Source organism: Falco peregrinus, chromosome 1 (assembly GCF_023634155.1).
Source record: "Falco peregrinus isolate bFalPer1 chromosome 1, bFalPer1.pri, whole genome shotgun sequence".
Lineage (NCBI taxonomy): Eukaryota > Metazoa > Chordata > Aves > Falconiformes > Falconidae > Falco > Falco peregrinus.
The window spans coordinates 45,187,007-45,206,269 of record NC_073721.1 but is presented as its reverse complement, the minus strand read 5'-3'; the positions used below and the strand labels follow the sequence as shown (position 1 = coordinate 45,206,269).

Genomic DNA, 19,263 nt, shown 5'->3' with positions numbered 1-19,263 from the left:
CCCCAGTTTCAGCTTCAGGAGACCCTGCACGTCACCTGGGCAGCATCAAGGACATGAGTGACACAGAGGAGGCTCACGTGGCTCTGCCACTGCTGCTGCTCCGCAGAACCTCAGGCACATCCCTGGGTGCCAACCTCCTTTGCACAAGCTCTGCTGGAGGCAGTGCCCATGGGCAGTGGGGTGGGTGACGTCTGGGCTGCCTGCAGCCACTGATGTCACCATCTGGGACCAAAATTGGTAATTAAGTTTTGCTTCCCTCTCTGCCAATCTCATTTCCTGGTTCTCGTGCAATCGCAGATGCTTTCAGATTCCTTCTCGGCTCTTTATCTGCCTGCCAGACCAAAACACCTTCAGAAGAACGACAGAGCTGAGGGTCCGGAGTCGGTGCCTGGTGAGGAGATGTGATGGGGGGCAGTTTGTGGGTCTGTGCCAGTGAGGAGGTGTCCTCGGTGAGGGCAACAACTGTTAAGGGATTTTTTTTAGCTGCTTTGGCGCAAATGTTTTACTGTTTAACAGAAAAAACATTCCTGGGGGTGAGTCATGCAGCCGCAAGCATTTGTCTGCCTTAAAGACTGGGGGAATTAGCAAAACCCCAAACTGCCTTGGAGCCCCATCATGCTTTAAAGCCTTTTCTCCTCTTCTAACATTGAAAAACTGCTTAAAAACAGAGGTTGGAGAGTCACGGTGAGCTCACCTGGCTGGGTTTGCTGGGGGTTTGTTTGAAATCCTACCCTCCTCCCAGAAAAAAAAATATACCGGAATATTTGAGATAACACTGGAGAGGCGCCAGCTGTTTGTGCTGGCACGTTTTGGATCTGTCTGCTCTAACAAATGTGAACTCTGTAACGCAGTATTATTTTCCATAAACAGAAAAGGCAGCAGCCCTTTTAATGAATCTAATTGAGATTTGGGTTCAGCTCAGTAGCTGGAAATTGCTGCTATATGGAAATAACCGACTGAAATTCACACCTGTTGGCTTAGATTTTTTTTTTAGGTGCCCATAAACCAGATCAGAGCCATGGCTGTGTGTGGGTAGTTTGGGGTTTTGAAGGTGCTTAGCTACACTCTGGTGTTTAAAAGTGTAAAGGAAATTGTACTTGAGCTCAAGGATTTATAGATGCGAGGGGCTGGAGCGGGTGATTTCGGTGTTTTCCCTGGAAAGCAAAGGCAGCCCTGCCTCCGTGGGGTGCCCAGGGCAGGATGGGGGGCACAGGGGTGGTGGTTGGGCTGCCAGGCACCTGGTTGCCCCCATCGCCAGATCTGGTTGCCCCTGTCCCCAGGGCCAGCCAGGCACACCCTGCTCTGTCCCCAGGCATGGCATTGTCCCAGCCAGGCTGGGGGTGCCCGGGGGGAGCGCACCCCTGGGCTCTGCACCCCGGCAGGGCTGGGGGGCACAGCACCCGCTCCGGGCATCCCTACTAAAACAGAGCCGGGGGGAGGGCACATGCAGCCAGGGGGTAAATAATATTTTCAATGAGTAATGCTTGTTCTTTTTTAATAAATAACTAGTTAATCAGCCTGTAACTTGTTATTTATTCACAAAGTGATATTTTAACAATATGAAAGTTGTTGTTTTTAATAAGTAATATTTTAATAAGTAAGAAAGAAAAATCGTGCTGAGCGCTTTCACTCGGTACCGGGGGGTGGGGCGGGATCGTGCCCGCCTCGGGGCGGAGCCTCCCCGCGCCGGCGGCCGCCTATAAAGCCCGGCGGGCGCGGGCGCGGGCAGCGCTGGGGCCGGTGAGCGACGGGATCCGGGTTCGAGCCCCGCGAGGGGACACTCGGCTTTGGAAGGGGACAACCGGGGGGGAGGTTAGAGGGTGACTTATTTTGGAAGGGTGGGGGGATGATGTTGCTTTTTAAAATAAATGGGAAGGGGGAATATGGGCTGGGGCTGATGCCACACTCACCTGGCACGCTCTCGCAGGGCCATCACCATGTCGGTGTCGCACAGCTCCAGGCTGAACAAACTGGTGCGGGAGCAGTACATGAGGCTGCCCCAGGATGGGTTGGTGCAGGTCACCTACGTCTGGATCGATGGCAGCGGCGAGGGTGTGCGCTGCAAAAGCAGGACCCTTGATAAGGAACCCAAGAACATTGAAGGTAACACTGCTGCTTATCCCCCTGGGTGAGGGGGGTGGGTGGTGGAGGGCCCTGAGCATCACCAGGGAAGAGCTGTGGGGTGCTTTGGACAGTGGAAGTTGGCACTTGCTCTTGCTGGTTGCGTGGTGCTGGTGATACCCGCTGCAGTTATCTCGTGGGGTGATACCAAGCAACAGGGTAAATATCCGGCCTGTGTCTCTGCGGTTTGCTTAACCTGCAATCTCTGTCATTAGTGCTGGGTGGAAGGGGAGGATGAGATCCTCACCCCTTTCCACCGGGCAAACAGGCATGGAGGCATGTCGGCATCCGGATGGGGTTTGCTGGAGGGAGGTGAAGTGGCAGGGCTGATCCTGCCCCAGTGGTACTGGGGGGGTGAACACACTGATGCTTGGTGAGCACTGCGGGGCTCCAGGGTTGTGCAAGAAATCCTTTGAGGCTGTCATCCCACGGCACTCTGTGCCCTCTGGGCTCTCCATCCCGGGTCTAAGCCTCCAGCACTTGGCACAATCCATATGTGAGATACCTTTTCCCAAAGTTGCTCCCACCTCTGTCCCCCTCCTGTATCACAGATGTCCCGGAGTGGAATTTCGATGGCTCCAGCACGGCGCAGGCAGAGGGCTCCAACAGCGACATGTTCCTGGTGCCTGTCCGCATGTTCAGGGACCCTTTTTGCCTGGACCCCAACAAGCTGGTGCTCTGTGAGGTGCTGAAGTACAATAGGAAACCTGCAGGTGAGCACCTCCAGCGAGCACCCCCAGCTCCCAAGGGTCACCCACTTATTATTTAGGGTGGCATCTCTCCAGGGGGCTGCTCGTTCTGGACCGCTGGCATGGGGGAGCAGCTCTCAGCACTGAGCACTTGGCCTGAGGCTCTGAAATTCAAGCTCTGGTGGCGGCGGTTGTTTGCTGGAACCTGTTTTAGCAGCGCAGGGTGAGAAGAGCAGCGAGATGTGGAGCTCGGGGCGCTCACCAGCTCCAGCATGCCCAAGGCGTCACCGGGCTTTTAAGCCCCAGTGCACCCAGCCCCCGGGGGGATTAGGGGGTGGGGGGCTGGAAGCTGCAGGGGTTTTAATGTGCTGGGTTCGTGGCCATTCTCGTTGTTAACGGGCAGCTGCAGAAAAGGAGGGAGAAGGTGCTGGGGTGGCGTGGGGTGGCTCGGAGTGACCTTTTCCAAGCATCCCCAGAGCGTGCTGCCTCTTGGTCTTATCACACAGGCAGAAGCCTGCAGTCCCGGTAATGTCCTGTCTGTCTGATAAAGCCTGAGTTGGAGGAAGGGAAGCCGGTTTGCAGGGACATGCCGAGGGGCTCCCAGAGGGGTTATTTGCCGGCAAATAGCCGGTTATTTACCAGTAAAGCGGGGCCAGTGTCCCCACTGGGTGTGTGGGGGAAGGGAGATTATCTGCGGGATGATGCACACATCTGCCTGGGAGTGGAGAGGCTGTGGGCAGCTATGGTGAAAGACAGGGCTGGCTCCTTTTCAAATGGGGTCATGCCTTTTGGCCACGGGGGAAGCATCTGGGTTGAGATTGCTGCCCGGCAGCTCCTCTGTCGGAGCAATTTGGCAAGAGAGCTCCTGGGGCTGGAGCCGGGGCAGAGAGCTCAGCCCTGAGCCCTGCAGATGAGGGGGGTGCACCCTGCAGCTCTTCCCACAGTGGGTCTCTGTGGGTGTTAAGGTGTTGTGTGGGCTCTGGGGGGGAATTGCCTTCCCCCCTTCTCCCATCAGTGCTAGGGAGATGTCACCACTCTTCTCCAGCCCCATGCTCTGGGCGTATATCGTAGCTGCTCTGGGGTATGTTATTGTTATTTAAAGGCAGAATTGCAGCCTGGAGACTGCCTGTCTCTGCAGCAACAGTTTTTCAGCCTTCTTTTCCCCTGCTGTTTCAATCCAAGCTCTTGTTCCCCTTGCCTGGCATGTTGTCCCATGTCAGGATGGTTCTCTGGTATCTGGTATCTGTGTCTCCCTGGCAAAGCCCTGGTTGCCCTGAGCACCACGAAGGACCAAGGCAGGGCCAGCCAGCCTGGGTGCTAACCAAAACCATAGAGTTGGAGAAAGATAAGGATAATTAAGCTGGTAGAAAGAGGATGGGTGTGAAGTCGTGATGGGAGATGTACGGTGCCTGTTCCCAGATCTACCTGAGGCCAGTAGGACAGGGCTGCAGTATGGCTCCTGGTCTCTCAGTGTCTAAGAGGAGGATGTTCCTGGACCATTGGCAGTGTTTTGGAGAGTAGGCTAATTAAGCCCTCTTGGTCTGTGGCCTGATGCTGTAGTGATGGGCTGTCTCTGTGAGGAGGAAACCTGTGAGCAAGGAGTGTTGCAGGGAGGGGGGATTCACTCACCAGTTTCCTTAAGGCTTTTGTGGGAAGCACTTGGCAGTGGTGGAGTCTCAACCTCTGAGTGGGATGGAGCAGTGTGGTGGGTGCCTGCCCATGGCGTAGGTCTAACCCAGACCTCTCTGCTCCCAGAGACCAACCTGAGACACACGTGCAAGAAAGTCATGGACTTGGTTAAGGACAGCCACCCCTGGTTTGGGATGGAGCAGGAGTACACGCTGCTGGGCATCAATGGCCACCCCTACGGCTGGCCTGACAACGGCTTCCCCGGCCCGCAGGGTAAGTCCTCCCTCCCTTCCCCAACCCAAATGCCCCCCTCGGCTCCCACCTGCCTGCGTGGGAGCGCTGCCCAGCAGCAGGCATCCTGTCCCTAACCTCAGGCACAGCTTTCCCGTCACGGCTGACACCCGGCAAGAGCCAGCACGAAGTCAGGAGCTGTTTGCCCAGAGTGCCGGGTGGCCCGTGGCTCACGTGAGCCGGCCAGCAGTGCCGCTCCTGCCGGACCCCAGTTGCACAAACAACTCAGCTGCATGACTTGTTTGGCAAGGGCTGGCTAGGAAAACCTCCTCCCTGTGGCTGTTTGGGAAAGGGCTGGCACATCTTGCCCTCATGCAGCAGCAAGCAAGCCCCAGCGCCTCAGTTGCCTCCTGGGAGAGGGCCAGGGGTTTCCCAACCTGACTTAATCAGTCTTTTGTGGGGACTGGCTGCTTTCAACATCTCCCTTCCCCCAGGCAAAGATCTTCCCCCAGATCTTTGTCTGACCTACTTGAATGAGGAAGAGCCATATACAACGACAGGGAGCTGCATTTTCCAGCCATGAACAATGCCGGCTGTTGTCAGAACCATCTTGGACACTTGATGTGCTCAGAGGGTCAGCAAGGTGCCGGGGGCAAACTGAGCCAAGCTTTTGTTATCTCCTGGCCACCTCCCAGTTGATGCATTGCAAGTCCTGTTTACTTGCCTAGATAAGGCTGAGGTTGCACAGATGAGCTGCTCATGCTGCTGATCCTGGAGAAGGGGTCGGTGGCTCCATGCATTGTGGAGGGCAACACCATTTACTCCCCACAAATCCACTGCAGATGACGGCTGGTACCTGGGAGTGGTGGGATTTCGCTGCACTGCTGTTGCTCCCAAAAGTTTTACATGGTGGTGACTCCTCTTTCCTTTCCAGGCCCCTATTACTGTGGGGTTGGAGCAGATAAGGTGTACGGGCGTGATATTGTGGAGTCCCACTACAAGGCATGTCTCTACGCGGGGGTGAAGATCTGTGGCACCAATGCAGAGGTGATGCCTTCCCAGGTACGTGTGGATGGCACCATGCAGCTCCTGCTTCCAGTGATGGATATGAGTTATCGTGAGGCTGGAATAACCCAGCAACTCCCAGCTCTGCTGGGATGCTAAATCCACTCCCCACATCAGTTTTGTCTAGGTGGGAGCAGGTGCACTGCTAGGATGAAAATGTACAAGTTTGATTTTTTTTCTCCTAACCCACCCTGGCGTGCAAATCCTTGCTTTTTGGGGCAGGCAAGCGAAACCGCAGCTGAGCCAAACTGCAGGTGAGCTCCTTGCAGAGCTCAGCCTGAGTCCTGGCAGCCTGTGCAGAGCTGGGTGCTCCCCTGCACTTCCCTTCTTCCTCAGAGCAGGGATGTAGGGGACAGCATGAGCCAGGATGGGCTGCGGGAGCAGCATGTGGAGCAGTGGGTGTCTGCATCCTGCTCCTCTATCCTGGGAGCTGGGAGGCTTGGATTTATTTAGGAGTCAGCTGGAGGGAGTCCCTGATTGCATTAGTGGGTGGCCAGACTGGCCGATGGTAATTTGGCCCTGCAGCCTGTGAGTCGCTGACTCTCCTGCTGCTGATGTGGCAGCGATAAGTGGGGGGCTTATCTGCAGTGTAGCTGAGGCAGGACTTTTAACAACCCTGCTGTTTGCCCTGACTTTTTCAGGGTCCTTCTTGGCTGCCTTCTGCATCCTGGGCTCGGCCAGGCCAGGCCAGGCCATGCCAGCAGCCGTAAATGTGTCACCCTCTGCTTAGTCACCGTGGGTGGCGCAACCCTGGCTCCAGCTGGGGAGGGAGCAGCACCGGGAAAGGCTAACAGGCTCCTCGTTAGTCCCCTGCCCTGTTTGCAGTGTGGGTTGGGGATCCTGCATGCCAGCAGCCCCAGCCCCAGCCTGGAAGGCAGGCGTGGTGCTTATTTCCCTCCATTTTGATTAAAACCCCTCTGATTTGCTCAGTTTAGTCATGAGCGGTTTATTCCCATTTCTTTTGTGTGCCAAAGCTGTCCTGTTGCTTAACTTCATACTCCCCATCCCTGTTGCTGATTCCCAAGGGGTAAAGCTCAGCCGTCGCCCAGGCTGGCAGCCCTTGCTGGAGGTGGTGGCAGGGATGTGATGGCTGGGGAGGCACAAACCTGCCCACCCTCACCAGCGCATCTGCTTGCCCCTTCCAGTGGGAATTCCAGGTGGGACCGTGCGAAGGCATTGAGATGGGCGATCACCTCTGGATGGCTCGGTTCATTCTCCACCGTGTCTGCGAGGACTTTGGGGTTGTGGCTACTCTGGACCCCAAACCCATGACTGGCAACTGGAACGGCGCCGGGTGTCACACCAACTACAGCACCGAGGAGATGCGGAGGGAAGGGGGTCTCAAGTGAGTGCTGGGGGAGTTGCCTGGGAGGTACCCACGAGCTTTGGGGTGTCCTTGGCCATGTGGCAGGTCCCCATAGTGCATGTGTCTCTGTACCTGTGCCAGTCAGGGCTGAGGCTGTCCCAGCTCATTTTATTTTAAAAACAGCTGGTCATATGAGAGTGTCCCTTGGGCTGTCCTCATCCCTGGACAGAAGGAAGGGGTGACAGCCTTCCTGGCCATGGGACCCCCCCTGCAAATGGACCTACTGACAAACCCCACCCCATTCTCCTCTCCCACAGATACATTGAAGCTGCCATTGAGAAGCTGAGCAAGCGGCATGACTACCACATCTGCGTCTACGACCCGCGAGGTGGCAGGGACAACTCCCGGCGGCTCACCGGCCACCACGAGACATCCAACATCTTCGAGTTCTCTGCCGGTGTGGCCAACAGAGGTGCCAGCATCCGCATCCCACGTCAGGTCGGCCAAGATGGCTACGGCTACTTTGAGGATCGGCGGCCGGCGGCCAACTGCGACCCCTACGCAGTCACCGAGGCCATCATGAGGACGACGGTGCTCAATGAGACCGGGGTGGAGACCAAGGACTATGCTGACCCCTGAGGCTGCGGGGTGGGTGGAGGTTTTCATTTCCACACTAGCTTCTCACGTGGGATTTGTGCCTGTGCGGTGTCCTCGGCTGCAAGCTCAGACTCTTTAGGAACCTCGCTTCTGGTTTTGTGAAACGTCGCCTTAGAAATATATATATATTTTATAGTAAGAGGGAGGTGCCCAACCTATTTTCTCAACCACTTTTTTTTCTGGTTCCTGGTTTTAGATTGTTCATGGGGAGTTTTTTTTAAAACTTGGATTGAATTTTTTTCCTGATGGACTTTACACTGTGATGTACATAGATCCCTACATGGAAGCTGCAGCTGCTGCTGTTTGCACCTGGGGAGGGCGGGTGCTTTTTTTCCATATCTGTGTTGCAAGGAAATGATAATAAATAATTTTCCTGGCTGCGTGGCAGCCAAGTTATGCGGCAGCCAGTGCATTTTTCTGTAGCTCCTAGAGCTCTGTGGAGGATTTAATTTGGGTCTTGCTGATGAATTGCAGCTACTGAGCAGCCTGCACAGGGGCTGGAGGAGCTGAGATGCTGGAGGATCCTTGGGACAGGTGCCTGGGGCTACCTTGCCCCATTTGCCGGCAGCCGAAAGGCCATCATCTCCTTCCATCGTGATCCCCCGAAAGGCAAACAGAGTGGCCGAATGAGCAAACAGTGGCTGGGGCAGCAGCTGGCGGGCGTTTACACAGGGTGTGTGCTGCTGAGTCAGCAAAGGCTGCACAGCGCTGGGCACAGTGAGCAGCAGCTCCCCTGCAGGTACATCTTTGGGTGAGAGAGGGGAGCCTGGGACACCCCGTGCTGCACCCCAGGCGATGCCTTGCTGCATCAGAGGGATGTGGTGCAGTTCTTTGGGTGGGAATCTCTCTACAAGGTGGGGGTTGTAGATTTTGTTCAAAGTCAAACCGTGACATAGGATGCTCCCCTGTAGATGGGGTGTCAAACGCATCTCCAACAGCCAGGCTCTTGGGGTCCCTCCATGCTGCAGCTGTGGGAAGGAGCTGGATGGAAGCATGGGGACAGCTCTGGTCCCAGTGACACCCTGAACAGGCAGGTCATGTCCCATGGTGGCAGTCACCAACAGAAGGGTTATCTGTAGGCAAGGGGAAGCAACAGCATGAATGGACAGGGGATGTCATGTTCGTTCCAGTGCAGTCATGAGGATTATGAAACTGGTTTTATGTATTTTTTAATCTAATGCAGTTGACAAGCCAAAATAGAGGACCCTGAGTCCCTCCTGTAGGTCACGGTGCTGCAGGGAGTGGGAGTAGCAGGAGCTGGGGAGGGAGGTGGCCATGCCCCGAACCACAAGCAGCCAGGAGCCCGCAGTGTCTCTGAGCTGCTCAAGCATAAATGTAATCCGGTCCCCACCCTAAGAAGCATAAATTTTCTTTCCAGAAATTGCTGTTTGGGATGTTTAATGTTTTTCATCAAAACCACAAGGCTGTCTTGTTTTCTTCTCATTTCTATGATGTCTTTAATGGGTAATTTGAGCACTGGGACAGTGACTGATGGATGCAGCTGGAAAATCAATAAAGAGCTAAATCTGGAACAGAAAGATTCATGTTTGTTTCCCTGACTGTACCAGTGGCTTAAAGTACTTCAGCTTTCATCATACTGTGCTGTACAGCCCTCGCTAAATTTGGGGAATCACGTGAATTTGCATTGCCAACATGCAAATGTCTTTGGTCAGACACAGCACTGTGGTACAGCTGAACACTTTGTACCTGTTCCTGGCTCTCACCCTGCGATTCCCCTCTGACAGAGGACTGTCCTCTTCAGGTGAGGACAGTGAGGCTCCAGGGGAGACCCAGGGACTCACCCCCAGCCACAGGTGGGGCTTTTCCCCAAGCTGGGATCAGCCCTGGCCACTGTTCACTGGGGATGCTGCTTGCTGGTCCCCACGTGGCTGGAGCAGTTGCATGCTTGGACAGTTTCATGCTATCTTTTGCCAAACACAGATCTTCTTGTTTGTACTCTTTGAGGTCAAAATGGGCCAGAAACTATATGTCAGGGTTTTTTTAATTTCCTAAAGCAGGAGTGGTTCCTACCCACAGGGCCTGCGGCAGAGGGGAAAGGACACCAGCAAGTTCCCACAAGGGATGTTCTCAGAATTTTGCTGCGTTTGCAGATGTCGAAGGTGGGTTGTTGGGTTCAGCCAGCGGAGCAGGCACTGGTGATGGAGCCAGCCCTCAGGCTGAGGCTTGAGGCCGGGGGGGGGGGGGGGGGGGGGGGGCGGTGCCCCCAACCCCACCCAAGGGTTGGACAGTGCCCAGCTGAGATGCGCTCAGCATCGCCTGGAGCTCCCTGCTGGACCACCATGGGTGGGAGCGGCACGGGGACCCCCCAGCTGGAATGAACCCCCCGGACGGGGCTGCTGGGGCCGCTGCAAGGTGGGAAACCGTTTCCCAGGGCTTTCCCGAAGGCTTTCCCGACGGAGCGGGGCGGGGGGGGGCAGGATGCTGCCGCGCTCCGCCGCCGCTCGGCGGGTCCCTGCTGCCCTCCGCAGGCGCAGCCCCGAACCGCAGCGAGCTGCCCCTCTACCCGCGGCTCCGCGGGGCGGCCGGCGAGAGCCGTGTTCCTAAGAAAGGGTTGTGGGGGACGAGGCCAGGAAGCTCTTCAAGAGAAGCTCCTCTTTTTTTTTCTTTTTTTTTTTTTTCTCAGGCGCTGACCGTGCCTACCTGCCCCCCAGGACCACCCTGCGCCCTCTGGATGGATGTGTTCACCTTTACCAAATTTTGCATTTCCACATAAGCCCTCATGGATAGTGGCAAATAAATCCCGCTTTGGGCTCTTTCGCATACCCATCCCACCGCTCAGCTGGACACATGGAGCTGGGTGCTACCAAGGGGTGCATTACCCCTCAGGACAGTTGTCCCCGGGGCTGTGACCAAGCAGATGGACAAGTGGCTCTGGCACAAGGACCAGACACCCACTGTGTCCCTTCCTTCATCTCCCACCACCGAGCACCCCAGGAAGGCACTGCAGAGGAGGACACACCGGGTAGGTGAGCATCACAACCACCCCGTGATAGGGAGTGACAGCATGGGAGCTTGCAGGCTTCTCAGTCTTCAGATCTCTTTTTATCACTATAAATTCCATTACTTCAAATTCAGTCAAGTCCTTCAGGATTTTTTTTTTTAAGCCAGTTATAAAAAGGACATTAGAATTACAGTTCTGGTGCTAACAATAGCATTACTCAAAGCTGCTGGCCAGAAGTAGAGAGCTCTGGGTAGAATAAAGACCTAAACTAAATTGTCAATAATAACTTCTTTTTTCCCCTCCCTGTCTTCCAGCCTCCACAATCTGCCCGGGTCTGTCCATCTTAATGAGTATTACAATGGTTTCAAATTAGATCTACAGAAAATTGAATTTTTTCCCCTCAGAAGCTTATTCTGGCCTTTAAAGGCCAGTGATCATATTTTGGTTTGTATAAGAGCATCTTTGATCTCAAAGGCTCTCAGCTTGTAGAGAGATACGGCTCATTACCAGCAATTCGATGCTGTTGAAATGCAGCCACAACTGAAAGGATGACAGGCACCATGCTGCAGCACCCAACATGTCAGGAGAAGAGTTAGGGAGACGTTTGGCCAGGGGTGCTCGGTCCTGGCCCCCCACTGCCCTGCGTGGCTCTCCTAGACAGAGCACCGCTCTACTGACACCCAGCTGGCATGTAGGTGATCACCCTCCCCCAGGCAGGTGCTGGGTTTGCAGCCAGAGGCTTTCAGCACCGTTTGACTCCTGAAAGTATGGGATGAAAGAGCCCCAGCAGCCCAACCTAGCTCCAGGTGGGTTATTGGGGAGCCCCTGGGGACACCCTGGGTGACAGCAGTGTCTTGCTGAGAGGGTGATGCAGCCAGTAACCTGGCAATGCACAAGGGATTTTCTCATCTATGTGACTGACCCATGTAGCATCGCTGCTGACCCAAGCATGGGGCTCAGGCACAGGTGCTGTGCGGGGAAAGGGATCATGCTGGCTGCAGGAGACCTGCTGCTTGCTCACTGCTGGAAAGGTACAGCAATTAGACTTTCCAGGAAAGCCCGTTACCATAGCAGGGCACTGGGAGCAGACAGTCACTTACCTCATCCACAAAACAAGGGGGATTTAGTCTTGGGGGGGGTTCAATGGGCCCAGCAGCTGCAATTAGACCTCCCATCTGCTTTGCATCTAGATAGCGCAAAGCCGAGCAAATCGTGAGCAATGTGATGCCCTGTGGCAGCATCCACAGCCTGGGCGTTGTTTGTAGGGGCACTGGGGACAAATGATTTCATGGTGCGTGGTTGGGGGGTAAGATGGGGCTTGCACCTGGGTGTAAGAGAGGCCAAGGGGTCTGCCCTCCTGCTCCTGGGAGAGAAGGCAGCAGAGGCTGCAGAGTCTCTGCTCCTTTCAGCCATACTGAGGCAGGTAAAGAGTCCCCAGTGCCCTGGCAAGGATGGGGCAGGGTCTGCCTTGGTGCTCCCTGCTCCAGTGGGGGCTGCTGCTTCGTATGGACAAGGCTTTTTCATAGAGCAGTGCCATGAAGCCCACAGCAGTAGTTTGATAGTTGGTTTGAGAAAGGTCTGTAAAGATATCAACTCCCCCAGGTATTCCTAGAGCAGCCTCCACAGAGTCCTTAATGACCTGCAGCAGCCACCTCTGCTCACCCCAGCACCCATCCTGAGCACCCACTCCCAGTGATGGGTGAGTAGGGCCAGATAAGCTATCAAAAGCACCCTGCCAGCTGGGGGCTAGATGCGGGCCAGGAGCTAAATAGGGTGTCAGGGCACTAACAGGCTTTAATGACCCTGACCAGCCTCCCCTGGAGCCACAGGCCCTGGGGGATCCATTTAAGCTCTGCCAGGGGCATCAGTCACTGCCTAAGTTGTTTTGAGGAGCGTTGGTCTCCTGACCTTAACCCATGGACTGATTTCCCAACTTGATCTGCTTTATCACTGTAGACCTGCTGAAAGATGACCAGGTGCCTCTCACTGATCCTGAACTGCAGGCTGATTTTCTGGCTTGATTTTAGACCTGTCTCATTGTGGGGAACTTCCCTGATGGTCTGTCTGGACTCCTGGTTGAACATTTCTACTACCTCTGCATCTGCCATGATTTGGAGCAGAGGAATGGGGTCCTTGCCGGTAAGACTGCCCCATAGCTGTGGTGTCTCTTCTGGCTTCCTGGACCTTTGGGAGCCCCTGGCCCTTGCTGTGCCCTAATGGGGGGTGGGGGGGTGGGGGTTGTATAAGGACTACCGGAGCACATACAGCGTTATGAGAGAGGGAACTGTGGGGTATAGGTGTTAACAGGGCACTATCTGCTGGGGTGCTGTAGGACAGTCTCCTCTGCGATGCCCGTTGCAGCACTTGCCAATGCTGCTCCAGTGCAAGGACCTTGGAGACGGGTGTACCCACAGCTGGGGTGCAGAGGAAGGAGGTGACATGTTAAGCTGTGCAGCAGCAGTTGAGCTGTGAAGCTGCAGCTGATTTCTCAGGCATGCTGGTGCAGGGATGCAGACTTTGCACTTGTGGGTCTGGGATCAGATTCCTCACCGGTATCTGTCTCTGTTGTGCTGCCTTTTGAAGCACACACCGAGATGGCCACATTTCCAGCACCGAGTCAGCTCCCTGTAGTGATAACCTTGTGCACAGGCACCCATGTGAGGAGCTGGGAAACCAGAAACTTAGACCCCACAGAGTGCTCTTACCAGAGAAGTCCCCTGACTCTGCGTGGGGACAGGCAGTAGTAAACGGAGTCTGGGGAATTTACTTTCTTCTTCAATCCTTACTCCCCGCAGCTGCTGAGATGGATGCCATGAGCAGGAACGTACTTGCAGAGGATGATGAGATGCAATTGCCGTAATGTCTTTCTCTTTTTCAAGCCTATTTCATTTAAGCTTTTTGCAGCTCCCGCAGGTGCTTGGGTTGCAGCAAGGAAGGCAAGTGGTGAAATTATAATGGCAGAGCTTGCTAAGAGCAGGAGGGACAGGTTAAGCTATAGCTGTGCTTTAGTCAGGCAGGTGTCTGGTGGAGAGATGATTCAAACCCAAATGAAGTGATTTCTCCTGGTGCTGCTCTAGCCTGATAACTGTGATAACACAAATTGAATGCATTTGTTGGCCTTGATTCACATCACGGTGGGTGTTTTCAGTGGCTGAAATGTCAGTGCAAGGCAGGTTTTAGGAGGACTTAAAAAATAGCTGTAGTTAGGGCTGGGCTTGGAATATTTGCCCGTGGGAGGAGCATGCAAAGGTGATGGGTGCTGTCAGGAACCAGAGCTGTTAGTGAAAGAACTGGTTTCATCCTAAACCACCTCAAGCTCACAGGATATAGGGGAGACAGGGAAATGCAACTGTGATGACATAGTTCAGCCAAAGTGAGAGAAGTTTTGACAGCTTTGGCACCAGCTGATCTGTAAGGCAAACTCCAGCCCCAAGGAGAACGGTGAAGTAAAATCAATCTGGGCAGATTTAGCTAGGATGACTGTCTTCTCCATGGAGCTTAATCCAGGACATGGACCCGCAATGCCTGGGATGTTTCCACCTCACCCACATACTCGGAGAGAACTGAAGCACGCTGTTAACAGTTATCCTGGCTGTATTAAATCAGGCATACCATGCCTTTTCCCTCCTTGTCCTCAGAAAAGGGTTCCATGGCTTTTCCGTGCTTAGTATGTCCCGTTCCCATCTCCCAAGCCTTTTGAGGGAGGGAAAGGCTGTCAGGTCTTGTACATAGCTCACTGCTGGTCTGCCCTGAGCTGCCTTTCTCTGCTTTCTGACTAGTTGTGCTGTTATAACACACTGATCTACTCTTGGCTTTCAGTTTAAGGGGTGAAACTCTCAGATGCCGTGTGTGGCTCTCCAAGGCATGGGCTCTGCCCTCCCAGCTGCACCTGCTGGATGCTTCTCTGCTGCTTTCCTGCCAGGCTACACCCTTGTACCAACCCTGGGTTTGGAGGCTCTTGTCACTGCCTCTGTTGCGCTGCTTGTCTCAGCCCCTTTGGGACCCTGTGCCAGGACAGTCCCCAGGATGGGACAATGGCTTCAGCTCACACTGTCCCAGTAGGTAAACTGGGTGACTGTAGCTTGGCAGGCTTCCCCCACAGAGGCAGTGTTGGGGGAGTAGACATGGACACGCAGAAGCTCATCACGCTCAGCTCCTGTCACTGTGAGAGATGTGGAGGCAGACAGAGCAGTGAGGATGTACTGACAGCTTGTTGCCTTCACTTACCTCATGGTGGCAGGTGCTGGCTGCTTCCCCAGGGCAGTTTTGCCAAATTTATGTGTATTTTTTCTGCTGTCACCACCCTGCACCTGCAAATATAGACCTTTGAGGTGGGCTGGGCAGCTATCCTCTGTGCAGAGAGCTGGGGGCTGCTGGCAGGAGCAGTGTCCCAGGAGCTGCTCCTAGAACCTGTCATGAGCTGCTCGGTCCTCTGCTTGTGTCCCCCTGGGGACAGTGGGTTTGACTTTTTCCAGCTGGCCAAATACAAAGGCCACAAAGCAACTGGCTGCACAAGCATTGTTGTTGCCTGGTCAGCTGGTGAAAGTGGGTTGTAGACCCACCTTCAACAGCTCAGCTGGCAGTGTCATGGGCTGGCAGGAGACTTCCAGCACATGGTTCTACCTCCACGGAGGAGCCTCCATCAGCTCTTCATGTGAACAGCACCGTGCGGATGTGTGGCTGGGCAGGCATTGCACATGATGTGCCAGTGGAGGACTTTTTAATGATGCCTCCAGTACTGGCCAAGGCAGGTTTGTCAGATGTGATTCACCTGCCTCATGACAAATCTGGCTGGCCAGACAAGTGACCTTTGAGTCTTGTGTATTAGCTCATGGAAACCTGAATCAACAATGACTGAGGAAAGGGAAATACCTGACAAGGAACAATCCCAGGACAGCCCCGCTGAGGAGCTGGGATGAGCAGGGGTAAGAACCGCAAGGTGAGGGGGGAGGGACACCCATGCCCCCCTGCTTTTCCAACCAGCATCCACCCATAAGCCAGCCAGCCAGCAAACTCTTTTGGAAAGCATTACTTCACAAAGAAAAATGCTCAGTGGCTGACAGTGCCTCGGGCAGAGCACTGCTCTAGCAGAAGTTTAGGCTCAGAGGCCAACTCCTTCCCCCTCATGCCTGGGTCTGGGTGGCTTTCTGGCCCACCCTGTAGGGTGTCCTTGGGGCCAGCGCTGCTGGCGTGCTGTCCTGTCCCTCACCCAGGCCCTGGGTGATGGAGAAGGAGCTCTGCACGTAGGTTAACCTAATGCTGTAGAGGGGTGGTTTTGTTCAGAAGGGGACTTTCAGCTGTGTCATTAGGTGTTGGGCTGCTTGCTCTGCTGGAGCCGCTTGCAGCAGCAGATCGGTGGCTGGTCAACATCATCCTGAGCCTTGGTCCTTTGGGTGCGTCTGCCCCTGCACCAAGCCATGGTTTGGCTCAGACATCCCACTCCAGCATGTGCCAAGAGTTGCTCTCTGTGTTCCTGCAGGAGCAGCTGCCGAAACATGCTTTTCCATGCTGGGGATTGACATTTTTTGCTCTGGACACATGGAGTGACTGATGATGAGCAGGAAAATGAAGTGTTTCTCTCGGCAGCAGGGGGTGAGATGCGTGCAGAGGGAAGGAGTAGAATTCTCTGTGAATTGGCAAAGGCAGCCAGGTGTGAGAGAGAAGCATGGGTGTTGTGGGGTGCCCCCACCCCAGGGGTCTCAAGCTGGGTCATTGACATGTACTATCTCCTCTCCCTGGACACCTCCTCCTGGGCTGCGTGGAGGGTTGGGGGACTTCTTGGTGAGGACGGGGTCCATCCCACAGCTTTTTATCAACTAGAAGTGGGACATCTGAGCTGGGTGAGCAAATTAATCCAAGCAGGGGGCTGCTGAGCCACACAGAGATCCACTCCTTTAGTTGGCAGCTGTGGTGGTCTCTGATATCACTGTTGCTGCCTTCTATCCCTGGATATTCATCATTGCTTCTCTGCTGGAGGCCATCTCCACCACAGCCAACAACATGGGAGTGCTCCTCAGCCGTTTCTGGGGGGAGTCCAGTGGATTTAGGTGAAAGTGCTGGAGGAGGTGTGATTGTGGACTTTGCACAGGAGTGGCTGATGAGATGTCACATCCCTGACAGTGAGTCTGTGGTGGAACAGGGGTCCCCACCAGGAGGGACGGTACCAAATGTCAGGAGTGTGGGAAGAGCTGGTGCCTGGGGTCGTGGCACATTGCTGTCTCAGCCAGCTATGCTGTGATGTTGTTAGAGGAGCCTGTTATGGGGAAAAGGGAAATAGAAGAACTGGGCAGTGAAGGGAAGGGAGACACGAGAGCCAGTCAAATACACATGTCTTGCACCTCAAGGTGGTGATGAGGCAGGGTTAGCGACCTCACTGCTGCTGGACCCTCTGGCTGCCCAGGACACCTCTTGGGATGGCAGATGCCAGGTGTCGGGCCACCCTGCTCAGGCGGCACCGCAGTCCCCTGAAGGGATGCCCATAAGCCTTGACCTCAGCCTGCTCACGCATGTTAAACAGCGACTGCTGCCTTTCCCTGGCATTGTGCGAACCCCAGCCCAAATATGTGTAGGTTTGCAGTGAGGGAGAAATGAAAAAGCTGCCCAGTGCTGGGGGTATGACGGTGCAGCCCTTGGCTTTTGTTTGGCCCTTTTCTCAGGTGAGGTCCTGCTGGGATCACCAAGGGTGAGTAAATCCTCCCATTCCCAGAGCCCATAGGTGAGGGCAAATAAACCGTTGTCCCGGCTCTGCCTGTGCACAGATGCTGAGCCCTGTGGGGAAGGGAGGACAGGCGTCCCACCATCTGATCCTCCTCCCCAGTCCCACAATGAGCGAGAAGCTCTTCCAGCAAGAGATCAGAAACCCAGGCAGCACAATTAGAATTATAATAATAGTAATTACTGCCTTGCCTCTCTCTAAGGATTTTCTAGTGAGGCTCACCAGGTGCTGGCTGGGCATTAACTAATTAAAGCAATAGCATCCACGTGAAGGGGATGGGTGCCAGCTGGGTCACGGGACTGCAGCAGCTCAGCTGGGGGCTCGTGTTCTCCCTGCCCTCATCTTTATCCAGGCTTGGGGGGGGAAGGTTAAAAGGGAGGAGCTCGATTGGGAGGTACGTCCCCGAATGGGCCCTCTTACCGCAGGGATGAGGGTTAATGTATGGGAGAGAAGAAGAGCAGGTCAGGAGCACTCCGCATGCTACCCACGGGTGCTCCTCTGGTCCCCAGTGATGTGAGCTAAAGGGCTTGCGCATACCTCTGTGTGCGTTTGGGGATAAATAAACTCTAATGCATCAACTTCTGTGTGTGCACATGTCTGTACGTAGGAGGCTGCTCCTGCACGCAGATTTCCATCAACACACAAACGCCAGTATGTGGGCCTGCGTAGATACAAGCCAGCACAATAACACAAAGGCTGGAGAAAATGTTTCACAGGGAGAGACCTGAAGACCTCAAATTGCTCAGTTTATCAAGGAAATTGAGAAGTGTCTTGATTTTGGTGTGTAAGTATCACCACAAGGAGAAATTGCTTGGCGCTAAAGGACTCTTTAATGTCAAAGAACGAGAAGCCTGCCAAAGTCAGACTAAAAAGCAGGCACACATGTTAGCAGCTAAAGGGATGAGCAGCGGAAGCAAACTGCCAAGGGACATGGCAGGACTTTCTGTCTGTGGGTGAAGGGCAGCCTCATCTCTCTGGCGGAGATGTGTCTGCCAAATTATTCTGTAATCAGGCATGCAACATGAGTGTAAGTGGATGATATTTATTATGTTTTTACAGCCCCTTAGATCTGGGTTTTTTTTTTCTTTCTTACTCCTTGAACGAGGCCTGGGATGCTGTCTCAGGGTATGGGGTCATGAAGCATCCACGGGACAGAGCCCAAAGCTGCTGCCTGGCCTCTGTGCAGTGGCGTCTCCCAGCTCTGCTGTGTGGATTGTTCCTGATCACTTACTGCCCTTTTCTCATCAACCCCGGGAGCGGGGCTGCCACGTGGCCCTCACGTCTGGGAGGCTGGTGCAAATGTGGGGTGTATCAGGCAGATGCAGTTTCAGGCGCTGCTGCAGAGCCCTGGGACATCGAGATCCCAGAGCTTCGTACACCACTGGTGGGACATTTAGCTCCAATGTCACCGCATGCCCTTGCCTGCAAGCTGCCTTGCTGGCCCACAGCAGGGACACAGGGGACCTCTGCTGTGGCAGCCTGCGAGGAGAGGGCGGATGGGCAGGCTGAACCAGGCTAAAAGTCACTGTGAACTGGTGAAAGGTGTCAGCCCAAAACAAAGGAGTAATTGTTGTTGCTTTTAGTATCAGATGATGTGGTTGACTGGCCAGGGAATCAGCTGAGAAGCAGAGAAATTATTTGGAAAGGTAATAAACGTAAGTGTAATATAAATATGCCTGTATTACGGATTTTATATGCATACATAGGTATATGGAAAAATTATCAGTGTATATAGTGTAACTGTATCATCAGTGAGCCCTCTGTGGGCTCGTTGTTCACGTGTGTATATTTTAGTCCAAGGGAAGCTTAAGAAACTTAATGGCCAACTTCCTTGGCCGTGCTGCTCTGCTGCTTTCTCTCTTCCTCCATCACAGCCGCTCCCCCGCGC

At 54.4% G+C, this 19,263-nt stretch overlaps 1 protein-coding gene and 1 long non-coding RNA gene across 6 annotated transcripts; both read left to right on the top strand.

Annotated features, from left to right (window-relative positions):
• Positions 1-214: 214 nt before the first annotated feature.
• LOC101915892 (glutamine synthetase) lies at positions 215-8,101 on the top strand. Of its 2 annotated transcripts, none has more exons than XM_027778156.2 (7): positions 215-237; positions 1,928-2,103; positions 2,673-2,834; positions 4,566-4,712; positions 5,605-5,732; positions 6,881-7,080; positions 7,359-8,101. In XM_027778156.2, exons 2-7 carry the CDS (start codon positions 1,938-1,940, stop codon positions 7,678-7,680), a joined length of 1,125 nt encoding a protein of 374 aa, XP_027633957.1. In that variant the 5' UTR covers positions 215-237; positions 1,928-1,937; the 3' UTR covers positions 7,681-8,101. The 2 variants fall into 2 exon arrangements, with proteins under 2 accessions (XP_027633957.1, XP_005231328.1); XM_005231271.4 differs by lacking the exon at positions 215-237 and adding an exon at positions 244-391.
• A 1,291-nt stretch (positions 8,102-9,392) lies between these two features.
• On the top strand, positions 9,393-17,953 carry LOC129785022 (uncharacterized). Of its 4 annotated transcripts, none has more exons than XR_008748430.1 (4): positions 9,393-9,460; positions 9,736-9,818; positions 10,343-10,685; positions 12,617-17,953. It is a non-coding gene; the product is annotated as an uncharacterized LOC129785022 (long non-coding RNA). The 4 variants fall into 4 exon arrangements; XR_008748431.1 differs by having other exon boundaries at positions 9,408-9,460; positions 9,717-9,818; XR_008748429.1 differs by having other exon boundaries at positions 9,404-9,818; positions 10,343-10,681.
• The last annotated feature ends 1,310 nt before the right edge of the window (positions 17,954-19,263 follow it).

What these genes read in the sequence shown, in the direction of transcription:
- LOC101915892 (XM_027778156.2), top strand. Translation starts at nt 1,938, where the DNA reads ATGTCGGTGTCGCACAGCTCCAGGCTGAACAAACTGGTGCGGGAGCAG. An exon ending in GTACAATAGGAAACCTGCAG is followed by an intron (nt 2,835 to 4,565) that starts GTGAGCACCTCC and finishes CTCTGCTCCCAG; the next exon opens with AGACCAACCTGAGACACACG. An exon ending in CGGAGGGAAGGGGGTCTCAA is followed by an intron (nt 7,081 to 7,358) that starts GTGAGTGCTGGG and finishes CCTCTCCCACAG; the next exon opens with ATACATTGAAGCTGCCATTG.